The sequence below is a fragment of the Ascaphus truei genome, chromosome 21, assembly GCF_040206685.1.
Source record: "Ascaphus truei isolate aAscTru1 chromosome 21, aAscTru1.hap1, whole genome shotgun sequence".
NCBI classification, from domain to species: Eukaryota; Metazoa; Chordata; class Amphibia; order Anura; family Ascaphidae; genus Ascaphus; species Ascaphus truei.
In genome coordinates, this window is record NC_134503.1 from 2,878,161 (window position 1) to 2,894,653 (window position 16,493).

The window sequence follows — 16,493 nt, forward strand, 5'->3', positions numbered from 1 at the left end:
TCTGAGCCGGAGCGCATGTGCGTCCCGGTCACTGCGCTGATCTCAGCCGGAGCACACGTGCGTCCCGGTCACTGCGCTGATCTATGCCGGAGCGCACGGTGCGTCCCGGTCACTGCGCTGATCTCAGCCGGAGCGCACGGTGCGTCCTGGTCACTGCTCTGAGCCGGAGCGCACGTGCGTCCCGGTCACTGCGCTGATCTCAGCCGGAGCGCACGGTGCGTCCCGGTCACTGCTCTGAGCCGGAGCGCACGTGCGTCCCGGTCACTGCTCCTCCGTGGGCCTTGCCCCTGGCTCAGGTTGCACGCGCACACCTCCCCCCCCCCTCGGGATACAGGCTGTGGCGCATAGTATTAGTGGCGGCCCCTGGGTATGTTTGTATTAAACGCCCCTCCCGTACGGCAGAGCTCTGAGCTGGAGGGAAGAGCCGTCTGCTTATAATGCCGTTTCCTGCAGCCAAACTGCGACTTCACATGTACAGCAACTCGCACGCTACGCAGGCACAAGCTCCGTGTGCGGGCGTTTCATGTACCACGCTGCACACGCCGGCAGGATGCAATCAGACTTTATTAAAGCTGCAACGCAGACACACAAAGTAATATGTTCTACACCCGGTGGCTGGACAGGAAACCCAAAGATTGTCTTAAAAACAAAACACTGCTGCAGGTTTCTTATATAAGGCTCGCGGAGTGAATTAACGGTCAAGCGAACGATGTCCAGGCAAGGCCCGCAGAGTGAATTAACGGGCACGCGAACGATGTCCAGACAAGGCCCGCAGAGAGTGAATTCATGGTCAAGCGAACGATGTCCAGACAAGGCCCGCAGAGTGAATTAATGGTCAAGCGAACGATGTCCAGACAAGGCCCGCAGAGTGAATTAACGGGCACGCGAACGATGTCCAGACAAGGCCCGCAGAGAGTGAATTAATGGTCAAGCGAACGATGTCCAGACAAGGCCCGCAGAGTGAATTAACGGGCACGCGAACGATGTCCAGACAAGGCCCGCAGAGTGAATTAACGGGCACGCGAACGATGTCCAGACAAGGCCCGCAGAGTGAATTAACGGGCACGCGAACGATGTCCAGACAAGGCCCGCAGAGTGAATTAACGGACACGCGAACGATGTCCAGATACACTACACGCAGTAATCTCGTTATAACGTGTAAAGTAACGCCTCCGAGAAAGCTCTTCCACATCGCGAGGTAGCGATCGGCATTACTTAAAGCCGCAGAGCAGGCTTCGTTTCTGTTTTTTTATTTCGGGGTTGAAGCAGGGGGTCTTTGGAGCTAAACTGTTAATTTCAGCTCTGGGGACCCCCTGCTTCCAGAGATACTTACCTTCGTAGTGGTGCCGGTATCCCCGCAGCCAGGGAACCGCGTGCCTAAGATAATGGCGGCTCTACATTTCCCGCAAGCCGTGAAGTCAGCCAGTGTTGCTTCCTATATGGCCCGCGTGACTGGGGCATTAAAACAGCACAGGGATTCCGGCACCGCTACGGAGGTATCTCTGGGAGCGGGGGGTCCCGGGGGCGGAAATTAGCACAGTGCCGCTCTGGAGACCCCCGGCTTCAAACCTGTTATTTAAAAAAAAGTCCTGCTATTCTGGCCCTTTAAGCAGCGAATGGGATTCTCTAATAAACAAAAAGGCACAAAAGGTTGATAAGTAGTTAATACCGGCGTCCGCGGTTATCCACCGGGACCCGTTCTGGAAGTAGTGTGGGATAGTGAAACCGTGGTAAAGCGAGTCCCATGTTAATCAGTGGCTGTGAGCGTCGGATAACGCAATCCGGCATTGAAAAACGGCCCTTAGTGTGGCATTGTAAAGCGTTGGATAACGAGGACTACCTGTACTCAGCAGGGTATTAGTACTCAGCAGGGTATTAGTACTCAGCAGGGTATTAGTACTCAGCAGGGTATTAGTACTCAGCAGGGTATTAGTACTCAGCAGGGTATTAGTACTCAGCAGGGTATTAGTACTCAGCAGGGTATTAGTACTCAGCAGGGTATTAGTACTCAGCAGGGTATTAGTACTCAGCAGGGTATTAGTACTCAGCAGGGTATTAGTACTCAGCAGGGTATTAGTACTCAGCAGGGCATTGTTTGCCATTTAAAAAGAGTGCTTCCTCGTCCTTATTTTATTATTTTGTAGGATCTGGAGCCCCCCTCCCCTGAGAGAAACGCCACTATTTGCTGCCCCGAGGAACCCACGGATCCCGAGATACTTAGTGGTGAAGGTACTGGGGGTAAATCTCCGGCATATCTCGGACCAATAGGAAGCTGCAGCCGGGGGGATTACTTCCTGGTTTTTAAAGGCGATTTAAATGGCCGTCTAATAGGAAGTCGCAACCTATGATGTCACAGCTTCCTATTGGCCTGAGATTGGGCAGCCATTTTGTTTCCAAAGGGAGATTTAAACCCAGGATCGTCACCGATGAGGACCCCAGAGCTGAAAATAGTGTCTTTCGGCTCGGGGGTGGGGCGGAGGGGGGTTGGGGTCACTTTTTACAAAGGAGGAACTTCTTTAAGTGTAAGTAACATCCTTTACACCACACGGTAACCACCGGACAGGTTTCACTGCGGTAAGAAAACGCCCGCCAATATTTGCTTCATCGTTGTTGGGGCAGCGTCGTCTCTTCTGGGTACACAGTTAAAAGCAGGATATGCAGGAAGATGGGTGTCGCCCGGCGCGGATATAAGATGGCTGCTGAGTGATGGCCCGTGTCCGCTATTATTCTGCCATAAGAAGCAAATGTGCTGGTGGGGGTTTCTTGGTCCTGGCCAGATGCCAGTCCTGTTCACATGAAGCACAGCCGCTGGGCATGAGTTTAAACAATTAACCCTTTAGCTGCCAGAGTGTATGGTGATGCATTCCTGCTCAAACCCCCCCCCCCCCCCCCTCCGATGAGCAGCATGGGGGGGGGGGGGGCGTCTCTACCTTCCAGCAATGGAATATATTGCTTACAACACACAGGGTAATTAGGTCTCCACACATTCGCACCGCACCCTGCGTCTCCTGCAGAGAGACCGCGCAGCGGGGGGCTCCCTGGCTTCTGGTTCAGGGTGCGGCGGTTGCTCTCCCCCAGCGAGAGAGAAGTCCCGCGTTCTGTGCCGGGTCGGATCGCACAGTCTTGTCTGTCCCTCCCGGGAAGTTTAGGACAGAACCGCACACGGATCATTTCTTTTTTTTCCGCACCACGGTCCACCCGTCCGGCTCTGGCTCCGTCCCGCTGGGCTCTGCGCTGGGCTCTGCGCTGGACCCTGCGGCCTCTGACGTGCTCACAGCGGGGGAGATACTGGCGCTAGCCTCGCAGTCCATGGCCTGTAACAAGGACGGGAGGCACGAGGTTAAAGCTGCAGAACAAGCAATATCCTACACGCGTGTGTTTTATTAAATAAATCCGTTCTGTACTATGAGAAAATATTTGTAGCATTTAAAAAAAAAGTAAAGACATTTTTAATGTATTTATAATGTAACAAGCATTTTTTGTTTCTATAGCAACCATTTACAATGTCACATCCCCTTCCTCTTCTGAACCAGGCTCTGGCACACCCCTTTTTGAGCCCTGCCCTCTCTCTAGCAGTGCACCAATTGTATCAAGTGACAGCCTGGTCACATGATCTTCCCCACAGAACTTTGCATCTTTGGTCCTCTTCTGCTGAACTGACAGCCATTTAGTGAACCCCCGAAACAAACCTTCGCCAATGACATTGTGTGCATTGGATTGATGCACATATTGAATGGGAAAAAAAATAATACATTTTTTTTTTTTTTTTTAATGGCAGCTTGAACTGCTCCAAACCCTGCAGAGCTTGCACTACTACATAAAGACCACCGGAGGCAGCAGCGTACACCCAGTTACTCGCTGTATGTATTAAGATCGCGCTGGCCGCACGTACATCACAATCCCGGCGCATTTAACCCGCGCGTCACGCTCACAGCCTCACAGGACGCGGGAGAGAGGCACAGGACGCGGGGGAGAGGCACAGGACGCGGGGGAGATGCACAGGACGCGGGGAGACGCACAGGACGCGGGGGAGACGCACAGGACGCGGGGGAGATGCACAGGACGCGGGGAGATGCACAGGACGCGGGGAGATGCACAGGACGCGGGGGAGATGGGACGCGGGGGAGAGGCGCAGGACGCGGGGGAGATGCACAGGACGCGGGGGAGACGCACAGGACGCGGGGGAGATGCACAGGACGCGGGGGAGACGCACAGGACGCGGGGGAGACGCACAGGACGCGGGGGAGACGCACAGGACGCGGGGGAGACGCACAGGACGCGGGGGAGATGCACAGGACGCGGGGGAGATGGGACGCGGGGGAGAGGCGCAGGACGCGGGGGAGATGCGCAGGACGCGGGGGAGACGCACAGGACGCGGGGGAGATGCACAGGACGCGGGGGAGACGCACAGGACGCGGGGGAGATGGGACGCGGGGGAGAGGCGCAGGACGCGGGGGAGATGCACAGGACGCGGTGGAGATGGGACGCGGGGGAGAGGCGCAGGACACGGGGGAGATGGGACGCGGGGGAGATGCGCAGGACGCGGGGGAGACGCACAGGACGCGGGGGAGACGCACAGGACGCGGGGGAGATGCACAGGACGCGGGGGAGATGCACAGGACGCGGGGGAGATGCACAGGACGCGGGGGAGATGGGACGCGAGGGAGATGCACAGGACGCGGGGAGATGCACAGGACGCGGGGGAGATGCACAGGACGCGGGGGAGACGCGCAGGACGTGGGGGAGACGCGCAGGACGTGGGGGAGACGCGCAGGACGCGGGGGAGACGCACAGGACGCGGGGAGACGCACAGGACGCGGGGGAGACGCGCAGGACGCGGGGGAGACGCGCAGGACGCGGGGGAGACGCGCAGGACGCGGGGGAGACGCACAGGACGCGGGGGAGATGCACAGGACGCGGGGGAGAGGCACAGGACGCGGGGGAGACGCGCAGGACGCGGGGGAGATGCACAGGACGCGGGGGAGATGGGACGCGGGGGAGAGGCACAGGACGCGGGGGAGACGCGCAGGACGCGGGGGAGACGCGCAGGACGCGGGGGAGAGGCACAGGATGCGGGGGAGAGGCACAGGACGCGGGGGAGAGGCGCAGGACGCGGGGGAGACGCGCAGGACGCGGGGGAGACGCGCAGGACGCGGGGGAGACGCGCAGGACGCGGGGTAGACGCGCAGGACGCGGGGGAGACGCGCAGGACGGGGGAGATGCACAGGATGCGGGGGAGATGCACAGGACGCGGGGGAGATGCACAGGACGCGGGGAGAGGCACAGGACGCGGGGGAGACGCGCAGGACGTGGGGGAGGCGCACAGGACGCGGTGACCGTTGGTGCTGTAAGTATCTGCTGGGAGGATTTACCTCGCTGCGGTCGCCGGCTTAGGCCGAGTTCAGGGCGCTTACTACACGACGTGCGTGCGCATATGCGCGCGCGCACGATCGGAACAATTACGTGGTTTTCAATGAACCGTGTCAGGTTGCAATTTCTTGTGGCGGCAAAGTACAGCGTTGTCGCTGCGACATTTTGCCGTTACAACCGAAATTGATTTTTTGGGGCGGAAGTCGCGTCACGTGCGCTGGTTCAGCGACATGCTGGCCACGCCCCCAAATGCCGCAACCCGACTCCTGCAGCCTGAACACAGATCGCTGCGCTGGAGGCACACAGCCGCAGCACGCAGCCGCAGCACGCAGCCGCAGCACGCGCCCTGAACTCGGCCTGACCATGTTTTGGCCAAAAGATTGCAGTAAATGACCCAAAGAAACATGATAAAAATGTAATAATGTGTCAGATTCGGCTTCTTTCTAAACTACACCGCCGAGAGTTCCTGGTTCAATGGTCAGTGCCGTAATGACAAGGTAACGCAGGGGTTAATGCCTCATAAGTTAACTCAGCGTGTCGAGCAGATGTAATGGGCAGCACGCGCAGGGGTGAGGGGGGGCAGCACGCGCAGGGGTGAGGGGGGGCAGCACGCGCAGGGGTGAGGGGGGGCAGCACGCGCAGGGGTGAGGGGGGGCAGCACGCGCAGGGGTGAGGGGGGGCAGCACGCGCAGGGGTGAGGGGGGGCAGCACGCACAGGGGTGAGGGGGGGCAGCACGCGCAGGGGTGAGGGGGGGCAGCACACGCAGGGGTGAGGGGGGGCAGCGCGTGGGGTGAGGGGGGGCAGCACGCGCAGGGGTGAGGGGGGGGCAGCACGCGCAGGGGTGAGGGGGGCAGCACGCGCAGGGGTGAGGGGGGCAGCACGCGCAGGGGTGAGGGGGGCAGCACGCGCAGGGGTGAGGGGGGGCAGCACGCGCAGGGGTGAGGGGGGGCAGCACGCGCAGGGGTGAGGGGGGGCAGCACGCGCAGGGGTGAGGGGGGGCAGCACGCGCAGGGGTGAGGGGGGGCAGCACGCGCAGGGGTGAGGGGGGGCAGCACGCGCAGGGGTGAGGGGGGGCAGCACGCGCAGGGGTGAGGGGGGGCAGCACGCGCAGGGGTGAGGGGGGGCAGCACGCGCAGGGGTGAGGGGGGGCAGCACGCGCAGGGGTGAGGGGGGGCAGCACGCGCAGGGGTGAGGGGGGGGGGGTCGCGTGCCCAGGGGAAAGGGGGGCAGCACGCACAGGGGTGAGGGGGGCAGCACGCGCAGGGGTGAGGGGGGGCAGCACACGCAGGGGTAAGGGGGGGCAGCACGCGCAGGGGTGAGGGGGTGCAGCAGCGCGTGGGGTGAGGGGGGGCAGCACGCACAAGGGTGAGGGGGGGCAGCACGCGCAGGGGTGAGGGGGGGCAGCACGCGCAGGGGTGAGGGGGGGCAGCACGCGCAGGGGTGAGGGGGGGCAGCACGCGCAGGGGTGAGGGGGGGCAGCACGCGCAGGGGTGAGGGGGGGCAGCACGCGCAGGGGTGAGGGCGGGCAGCACGCGCAGGGGTGAGGGGGGGCAGCACGCGCAGGGGTGAGGGGGGGCAGCACGCGCAGGGGTGAGGGGGGGCAGCACGCGCAGGGGTGAGGGGGGGCAGCACACGCAGGGGTGAGGGGGGGCAGCACGCGCAGGGGTGAGGGGGGGCAGCACGCGCAGGGGTGAGGGGGGCAGCACGCGCAGGGGTGAGGGGGGGCAGCACGCGCAGGGGTGAGGGGGGGCAGCACGCGCTGGGGTGAGGGGGGGCAGCACGCGCAGGGGTGAGGGGGGGCAGCACGCGCAGGGGTGAGGGGGGGCAGCACGCGCAGGGGTGAGGGGGGGCAGCACGCGCAGGGGTGAGGGGGGGCAGCACGCGCAGGGGTGAGGGGGGGCAGCGCACCCGGTAGAAGGGGGGGGGTCGCGTGCCCGGTAGAAGAGGGGGTCGTGCGCCCGGGGGAAGGGAGGCAGCGAGCCCGGGGAAAGGGGGAGCAGCACGCCCAGTAGAAGGGGGGGTCGCGTGCCCGGTAGAAGGGGGGGGTCGCGTGCCCGGTAGAAAGGGGGGTCGCGCGCACGGGGGAAGGATGTGAGATCACTGTCATTCTCTTATTCTGCAGGGAGCGTGCGTGTGTGCGTGTGTGCGAGTGTGCGAGTGAGCGAGTGTGCGTGTGAGCGAGTGTGCGCGTGCGTGTGTGTGTGCGGTGTTACACAGACCCGCAGGGATTGCTTGCGTTTAATGTGACAATGTGCACATTCCAGACAGAATCACCGTTATTATACAAGTTATATTCATTGACATTTTGGTTTATAATAAGACGTTTTTTTAATCAATGTAATAATGTCGGATTTGGGCACACGGCTGCATCCTCACCTCCGCTGCTTCATCGCCACTCCCCTCATCCTCATCGCTGACCTTCACCTCCTGCACATTGGCTCGGACATTATACTTCTTCTGGCACAGCTGGGCAATCTTCTCTCGCACCGCTGCAGTCTCTCCCCGCCGACACTGGGCATACAGGCCGCAGAGCTGCTGCGCCACCTGCAAACCGGGGCCAAGAATGAGAGAGAAAATCAGCTGCTCCGGTCCAGATCACAAGGAAGGGGCTGAAGGACTGCAGGTTGACCCTTACCCACTTGGGTGCCCTATGAGGTTGTCACCACGTCACGTGGTTTGGCCCTCGAGCCCCGTGACGTGGTGGCAACGCCATGGCCTTTCTCATTATGTGGCGGGCAGAGAGATCCCTCGCCTTCCGTTAGGGTCATCGGTGATACCGCAATCAGCGCGGCGGTCCAGTGATCGCCAAGTGCATGGGGGCGGTGTCACGTAAAGGTTTAAATACACCAACTAAAATCTGCGTTTACCTGCGGCAGGCTCCCATCCTCCACAATCGTGTCAAATTCCTCGTTCATCATCCCCGAGAGACCCTCCTCAACTTCATACTGCTCCAGATCAGCTGGGAGAGCGCACGCAGCGAGGAGAAACACAGGGAAACACGTCTTCACTGAGATGTCAGGGAAAGCAGAGAGCGGCCGCCCAGCAGAGGTGGCACAGACAAAGGCAGGAAATGTACACATGCTTGGGATTGCTTTAAAGGAAACCTTATATTTGGGGATCAAATAGAGCGTAAAGTTTTCTAGCAGGCATGGGATCTTGGTGGGGAAGAAGGGGGAGACAGCCAGGGAGGAGGAAGGGGGGGAGAGAGACAGCCAGTGAGGAGGAAGGGGGGGAGAGAGACAGCCAGGGAGGAGGAAGGGGGGGAGAGAGACAGCCAGGGAGGAGGAAGGGGGGGGGAGAGAGACAGCCAGGGAGGAGGAAGGGGGGGAGAGAGACAGCCAGGGAGGAGGAAGGGGGGGAGAGAGACAGCCAGGGAGGAGGAAGGGGGGGAGAGAGAAAGCCAGGGGGGGAGCGAGAGACAGCCAGGGAGGAGGAAGGGGGGAGCGAGAGACAGCCAGGGAAGAGGAAGGGGGGAGCGAGACAGCCAGGGAGGAGGAAGGGGGGAGCGAGAGACAGACAGGGAGGAGGAAGGGGGGAGCGAGAGACAGCCAGGGAGGAGGAAGGGGGGAGAGAGACAGCCAGGGAGGAGGAAAGGGGGAGCGAGAGACAGCCAGGGAGGAGGAAGGGGGGAGCGAGAGACAGCCAGGGAGGAGGAAGGGGGGAGCGAGAGACAGCCAGGGAGGAGGAAGGGGGGAGCGAGAGACAGCCAGGGAGGAGGAAGGGGGGAGCGAGAGACAGCCAGGGAGGAGGAAGGGGGGAGCGAGAGACAGCCAGGGAGGAGGAAGGGGGGAGAGAGACAGCCAGGGAGGAGGAAGGGGGGAGCGAGAGACAGCCAGGGAGGAGGAAGGGGAGAGACAGCCAGGGAGGAGGAAGGGGAGAGACAGCCAGGGAGGAGGAAGGGGGAGAGAGACAGCCAGGGAGGAGGAAGGGGGAGAGACACAGCCAGGGAGGAGGAAGGGGGAGAGACACAGCCAGGGAGAAGGGGGGAGGGACACAGTAGGGAGGGGGGGAAGAGACACAGTAGGGAGGGGGAGAGAGACACAGCAGGGGGGGAGACAGCAAGGGGGGGAGACACACAGCAGGGGGGGGGGAGACACACAGCAGGGGGGGAGAGAGACACAGCGGGGAGGGGGGAGAGACACAGCAGGGAGGGGGGAGAGACACAGCGGGGAGGGGGGAGAGACAGCGGGGAGGGGGGAGAGACACAGCGGGGAGGGGGGAGAGACACAGCGGGGAGGGGGGAGAGACACAGCGGGGAGGGGGGAGAGACACAGCGGGGAGGGGGGAGAGACACAGCGGGGAGGGGGGAGAGACACAGCGGGGAGGGGGGAGAGACACAGCGGAGAGGAGGGAGAGACACAGCGGGGAGGGGGGAGAGACACAGCGGGGAGGGGGGAGAGACACAGCGGGGAGGGGGGAGAGACACAGCAGGGAGGGGGGAGAGACACAGCAGGGAGGGGGGAGAGACACAGCGGGGAGGGGGGAGAGACAGCAAGGGGGGGGAGAGACAGCAAGGTGGGGGGAGAGACAGCAAGGGGGGGGAGAGACAGCAAGGGGGGGGAAAGACAGCAAGGGGGGGGGGAGAGACAGCAAGGGGGGGGGGAGAGACAGCAAGGGGGGGGGAGAGAGACAGCAAGGGGGGGAGAGAGACAGCAAGGGGGGGAGAGAGACAGCAAGGGGGGGGGAGACGGCAAAGGGGGGGGGGAGACGGCAAAGGGGGGGGGGAGACAGCAAAGGGGGGGGGAGAGAGAGAGACTGGTAGTGGTATTTTTTCCAGTCCTGTTTAACGAGATAGTAATGGTTTTCGGGTTCCGAGCTAACTGCAAAACAAAACCATATATGTGCTGACCCAGCGTCCCACACTCACCATTAGAGTGGAAATACTGGTCCACAGCTCCCACCATCCACTCTGCCTTCTCCTCGCTGTGAGCACCTCCAAACCCATTTTCCACGGCAATCTGTGAGCACGGAGGTCACAGGTCAGAGGTTATATTTCCTAAAGCAGCCTTGTCACGTACAACGCGTGCGTGGTCAGTCTCGCTTATTTCTTCTCACGCTTAAAGCGGCGTCCGAGCTGCCGGGTTTCCCCCCCTTTAATATGGGAATCAATACAATCCACACAATGATAAGTAATTAGCCGATCGATCGGCGAAGATTCGGCTCGGGGGTTCACTAAATGGCTGCAGAGGAGTATTAACTCAGAATCTGTGACTTTGTGAATGGTTGCTATAGAAACAAAAAGGCTTGTTACATTATAATACATTCAAAATGTAATTCAGAGTTGTTTACAAAAAATGCTACTGAGATCTATTTGCACAACCTTACATTTAGCAACAAGTGCGTGGGCCAATGACACGTCATAATATGCTTAATGACAGCTCCCTGAGCCATCACTGCCTCTCCAGTCTACCATATGAGCAGAGCGCCGGACACCCAATACATATATACAATACATACAATATATATATATATATATATATATATATATATACGCACACACACGCACACACACACACACACAAAGTATTCACCTTTATATACACAAGCCCACTGGAGTGAGGTGGGTATATTATATATATTTATATTTGCTACAGTAAAATAGGTACACTTTATTACATCGGTGCGGGATTGAGGAGCTTCCAAGCGACAACTTCTAAAGAGACGAGACGTTGTAACACGCGCAATTTACTACACGGACAGATTATATCACCAACAAAGTGTCTATTTTTGGAAGTGGTGTTAAATCACCCATAGCCAGCTAATTATTACCAGAGAAGTCTATCAATCTCCCACACAGTTTTCATTAGCCCATAAAAAGTTCCAAAGTGCTGCACTATTTACTAGTTTATGGACAAATGACAAACACACAAACTCACACTTAACATAGAAGAGAGGACAAAAAAAATAAAAGGGACGAGAAGAAAAAAAGGAGAATCAAAAGTGCAATAAATTTCCAAAGTATCCAATATATTAGTATAAAGTATCCAATATATTAGTATAAAGTATCCAATATATTAGTATAAAGTATCCAATATATTAGTATAAAGTATCCAATATATTAGTATAAAGTATCCAATATATTAGTATAAAGTATCCAATATATTAGTGCCGTCCAATTCTCTCACTCACATATTACAATTCTTTCAGGCATGGTACTATCTCCGGACTCTCAAATCCCAGCACTTCTACACGGATTTCCGGACCCAGTCGTGCTGCAGACGCTGCCTCCCCACAGTCCCGATCAACGTTTCCCTACACGGTGTTCTTGATCGCGCAATCCCCTCACGATCGCTCAGCTGGGGTGTGCATGCGCACACAGTACTTCTGCTCTCTTACACTGAATGTTCACTCCAGTGACCTCAGTATAGGGCTGGAACCTCCCTCCGGTCAGTTCTCTACCTCTCCGCTCCTACGCGTTTTGCTAGTCTAAATCAGATTTCCCTGATGAAGCCTAATTAGCCTGGCGAAACGCGTAAGAGGGCAGAAGTACTGAGTGCGCATGCACACACCGGCTGAGCGATCGTGAGGGGATTGTGCGATCAAGTACATAGTGTAGGGAAACGCTGACTAGGACTGTGGGGAAGCAGAGTCTGCAGCTCGACTGAGTCCAGGAATCCATGTAGGGTCCGTGACCCGAGTAGAAGTGCTGGGATTTGAGACTCTGTACCATGCCCGAAAGAACTTGTAATATGTGAGTGAGAGCGTCGGATGGTACTGATATATTGGATACTTTGGAAACATATTGCACTTTTGGTTCTCCTTTTTTCTTCTTGTCCCTTTTATTATATTTGTGTCCTCTCTTCTATGTTAAGTGTGAGTTTGTCCTTACACTAGTGCAGGAGTCTGCAACCTCTCAAGGAACAAGAGCCATTTATTAAAAAAAATAAAAAGGTCTTTCTCCAAAATATTCCGAGAGCCGCAACACATGCATTAATATTACACCCCCACAAACACACACAGAGGTATATACTGTATAAGCATTAACACACGGCAAACTATGTGGGGGAATAAAATGCATCTCACAATAAGTACCTTTATTTCGTTTTTTTCATTGTTTTTCAGTGCAAAACAGTGTAATTTACAAATTCACAATATATACACATACACTATACCCCCCCCCCCCTAAATACGCACACACGTACACTTACATTGGGCCTCTCTCCCTCACTGTCCTGCCGGTGACTGTTGGTGGGGCGGCTCTCTGCAAGTTGCCGACCCCCAGCTGCTGCCTCTCCCCCTCACTATCCTGGCTGTGGGGCTGGGCCTCTGGTTGCTGCTTGGCCTGACCGTCTCCCCAGCTGCTTGCCTGCCTCTCTCCTGTACCATCCCACACCGGGCTCTGTGACGTCGGTTCGCGTCGGAAGTTGTGACACACACTTCCGGCGCGCACCAGTATGACAGCCCGGCGTGGGACAGTACAGGAGAGGGGCAGGCCAGCAGCTGCGGAGACGTCAGGCCTAGCAGCAACAAGAGGCCCGGCCAGCGCCCCCCTGCATCTACCGCCAGAATTGGGAGGGAGAGAGGCAACCAGGGGTCGGCAACCTGCAGAGAGCCGCAAGTAGGAGCGGAAAGAGCCGCAGGTTGCCTACCCCTGCACTAGTGAATAGTGCACTACTTTGGAACATTTTATGGACATATGGCCTTTCCCCTAGTGGAGGGTGAATTTGTAGTGCAGCACCAGCTGTGTATTATTTCTTGCTGTATCTTATCAGCTCATAGTCACTAGTCATTATATTTGTACAGGTATAGTTTTATTATCATTAGCCACTTATATTAGTAGTTTGTTGCACATTAATATGTTGGTAGAAAAGGTACCGCTGAATTTATTAGGTACAGGACACAAAAGAGAAACAGTACCTGCTAAAAACGTATAGTTTAAGGGGTTGGTGTGTGTGTGTACACACACAAAATGTGTATGTGTGGTTGGAGGGTACAGTAGTGTTTTTTTATTCACATATAGTGATAGGAGATCACAGGGAAGGGGTGGACTGACCGCTTTAATTACTCCTACATTCTTACACCCGAAAAGACGGTCTGAGTTCTCTATTCCCATGAGCACCTCCCGGTTCAAACGTTTTATCACCTGCAGAACCGGCCAGCTCCCCAGCACCGCTCGCACCGCCTCACCGAACAGGCCACGTGAGTCCGGACTGCGCGCCGCCATGACAGATCACCGCCACGTGCCTGCCGAGCGCCGAGCCCAGGGTGGCCAGGACTGGGGAGCGGGAGGCGAGCGCCGATTACATCGATCAAAGGTCCCTCCTGTCGCAGAGAGCAGGAGGCGGCTGTGGATCTGGCACGTGATCATTGCGTCGTCGCCATGGAGACAGTGTGATTCACAAAGGAGGCCTGCGGCGTCTGCCCTGGGAACTGTATACACTGCGGGGCATCTTTATTAGGGCAAAGTGGTGCACCACGTGCGTCAAATAAACAAAGCCTGCTGTATTCAGCATTATTTCTTCTTTAATACGTTTGGAGCAATCATCTTGCCACAGAATGGTCACTTTAGCCTTGGTACACATACCCTTTTGCCTCGGTACACATACCCTTTAGCCTCGGTACACATACCCTTTAGCCTTGGTACACATACTCTTTAGCCTTGGTACACATATTCTTTAGCCTTGGTACATATACTCTTTAGCCTTGGTACATATACTCTTTAGCCTTGGTACACATACTCTTTAGCCTTGGCACACATACCCTTTAGCCTTGGCACACATACTCTTTAGCCTTGGCACACATACTCTTTAGCCTTGGCACACATACTCTTTAGCCTTGGCACACATACTCTTTAGCCTTGGTACACATACTCTTTAGCCTTGGTACACATACTCTTTAGCCTTGGTACACATACTCTTTAGCCTTGGTACACATACTCTTTAGCCTTGGTACACATACCCTTTAGCCTTGGTACACATACTCTTTAGCCTTGGTACACATACTCTTTAGCCTTGCTACACATACATTTTAGCCTTGGTACACATACTCTTTAGCCTTGGTACACATACTCTTCAGCGTTGGTACACATACTCTTTAACCTTGGTACACATACTCTTTAGCCTTGGTACACATACTCTTTAGCCTTGGTACACATACTCTTTAGCCTTGGTACACATACTCTTTAGCCTTGGCACACATACTCTTTAGCCTTGGCACACATACTCTTTAGCCTTGGCACACATACTCTTTAGCCTTGGCACACATACTCTTTAGCCTTGGCACACATACTCTTTAGCCTTGGTACACATACTCTTTAGCCTTGGTACACATACTCTTTAGCCTTGGTACACATACTCTTTTGTCTTGGTACACATACTCTTTAGCCTTGGTACACATACTCTTTAGCCTTGGTACACATACTCTTTAGCCTTGGTACACATACTCTTTTGTCTTGGTACACATACTCTTTAGCCTTGGTACATATACTCTTTTGTCTTGGTACACATACTCTTTAGCCTTGGTACACATACTCTTTAGCCTTGGCACACATACTCTTTTGTCTTGGTACACATACTCTTTAGCCTTGGTACATATACTCTTTTGTCTTGGTACACATACCCTTTAGCCTTGGCACACATACTCTTTAGCCTTGGTACATATACTCTTTAGCCTTGGCACACATACTCTTTAGCCTTGGTACATATACTCTTTAGCCTTGGCACACATACTCTTTAGCCTTGGTACATATACTCTTTAGCCTTGGTACATATACTCTTTAGCCTTGGTACACATACTCTTTAGCCTTGGTACACATACTCTTTAGCCTTGGCACACATACTCTTTAGCCTTGGCACACATACTCTTTAGCCTTGGCACACATACTCTTTAGCCTTGGCACACATACTCTTTAGCCTTGGTACACATACTCTTTAGCCTTGGTACACATACCCTTTAGCCTTGGCACACATACTCTTTAGCCTTGGTACACATACCCTTTAGCCTTGGTACACATACTCTTTAACCTTGGTACACATACTCTTTAGCCTTGGTACACATACTCTTTAGCCTTGGTACACATACCCTTTAGCCTTGGCACACATACTCTTTAGCCTTGGTACACATACTCTTTAGCCTTGGTACACATACTCTTTAGCCTTGGCACACATACCCTTTAGCCTTGGTACATATACTCTTTAGCCTTGGCACACATACTCTTTAGCCTTGGTACACATACTCTTTAACCTTGGTACACATACTCTTTAGCCTTGGTACACATACTCTTTAGCCTTGGTACACATACTCTTTAGCCTTGGTACACATACTCTTTAGCCTTGGTACACATACTCTTTAGCCTTGGTACACATACTCTTTTGTCTTGGTACACATACTCTTTAGCCTTGGTACACATACTCTTTAGCCTTGGTACACATACTCTTTAGCCTTGGTACACATACTCTTTTGTCTTGGTACACATACTCTTTAGCCTTGGTACATATACTCTTTTGTCTTGGTACACATACTCTTTAGCCTTGGTACACATACTCTTTAGCCTTGGCACACATACTCTTTTGTCTTGGTACACATACTCTTTAGCCTTGGTACATATACTCTTTTGTCTTGGTACACATACCCTTTAGCCTTGGCACACATACTCTTTAGCCTTGGTACATATACTCTTTAGCCTTGGCACACATACTCTTTAGCCTTGGTACATATACTCTTTAGCCTTGGCACACATACTCTTTAGCCTTGGTACATATACTCTTTAGCCTTGGTACATATACTCTTTAGCCTTGGTACACATACTTTTTAGCCTTGGTACACATACTCTTTAGCCTTAGCACACATACTCTTTAGCCTTGGCACACATACTCTTTAGCCTTGGCACACATACTCTTTAGCCTTGGCACACATACTCTTTAGCCTTGGTACACATACTCTTTAGCCTTGGTACACATACCCTTTAGCCTTGGCACACATACTCTTTAGCCTTGGTACACATACCCTTTAGCCTTGGTACACATACTCTTTAACCTTGGTACACATACTCTTTAGCCTTGGTACACATACTCTTTAGCCTTGGTACACATACCCTTTAGCCTTGGCACACATACTCTTTAGCCTTGGTACACATACTCTTTAGCCTTGGTACACATACTCTTTAGCCTTGGCACACATACCC

At 55.3% G+C, this 16,493-nt stretch overlaps 1 protein-coding gene across 1 annotated transcript; it reads right to left on the reverse strand.

Moving 5' to 3' along the window:
- Window positions 1–546: 546 nt before the first annotated feature.
- On the reverse strand, window positions 547–13,606 carry TSR2 (TSR2 ribosome maturation factor). Its single transcript, XM_075578427.1, has 5 exons — window positions 13,455–13,606; window positions 10,239–10,329; window positions 8,239–8,330; window positions 7,748–7,915; window positions 547–3,314 (listed from the first exon to the last, which is right to left on the reverse strand). The coding sequence occupies exons 1-5, from the start codon at window positions 13,533–13,535 to the stop codon at window positions 3,168–3,170; spliced, it is 579 nt and encodes a 192-aa protein (XP_075434542.1). The 5' UTR covers window positions 13,536–13,606; the 3' UTR covers window positions 547–3,167.
- Between the last annotated feature and the right edge of the window lie 2,887 nt (window positions 13,607–16,493).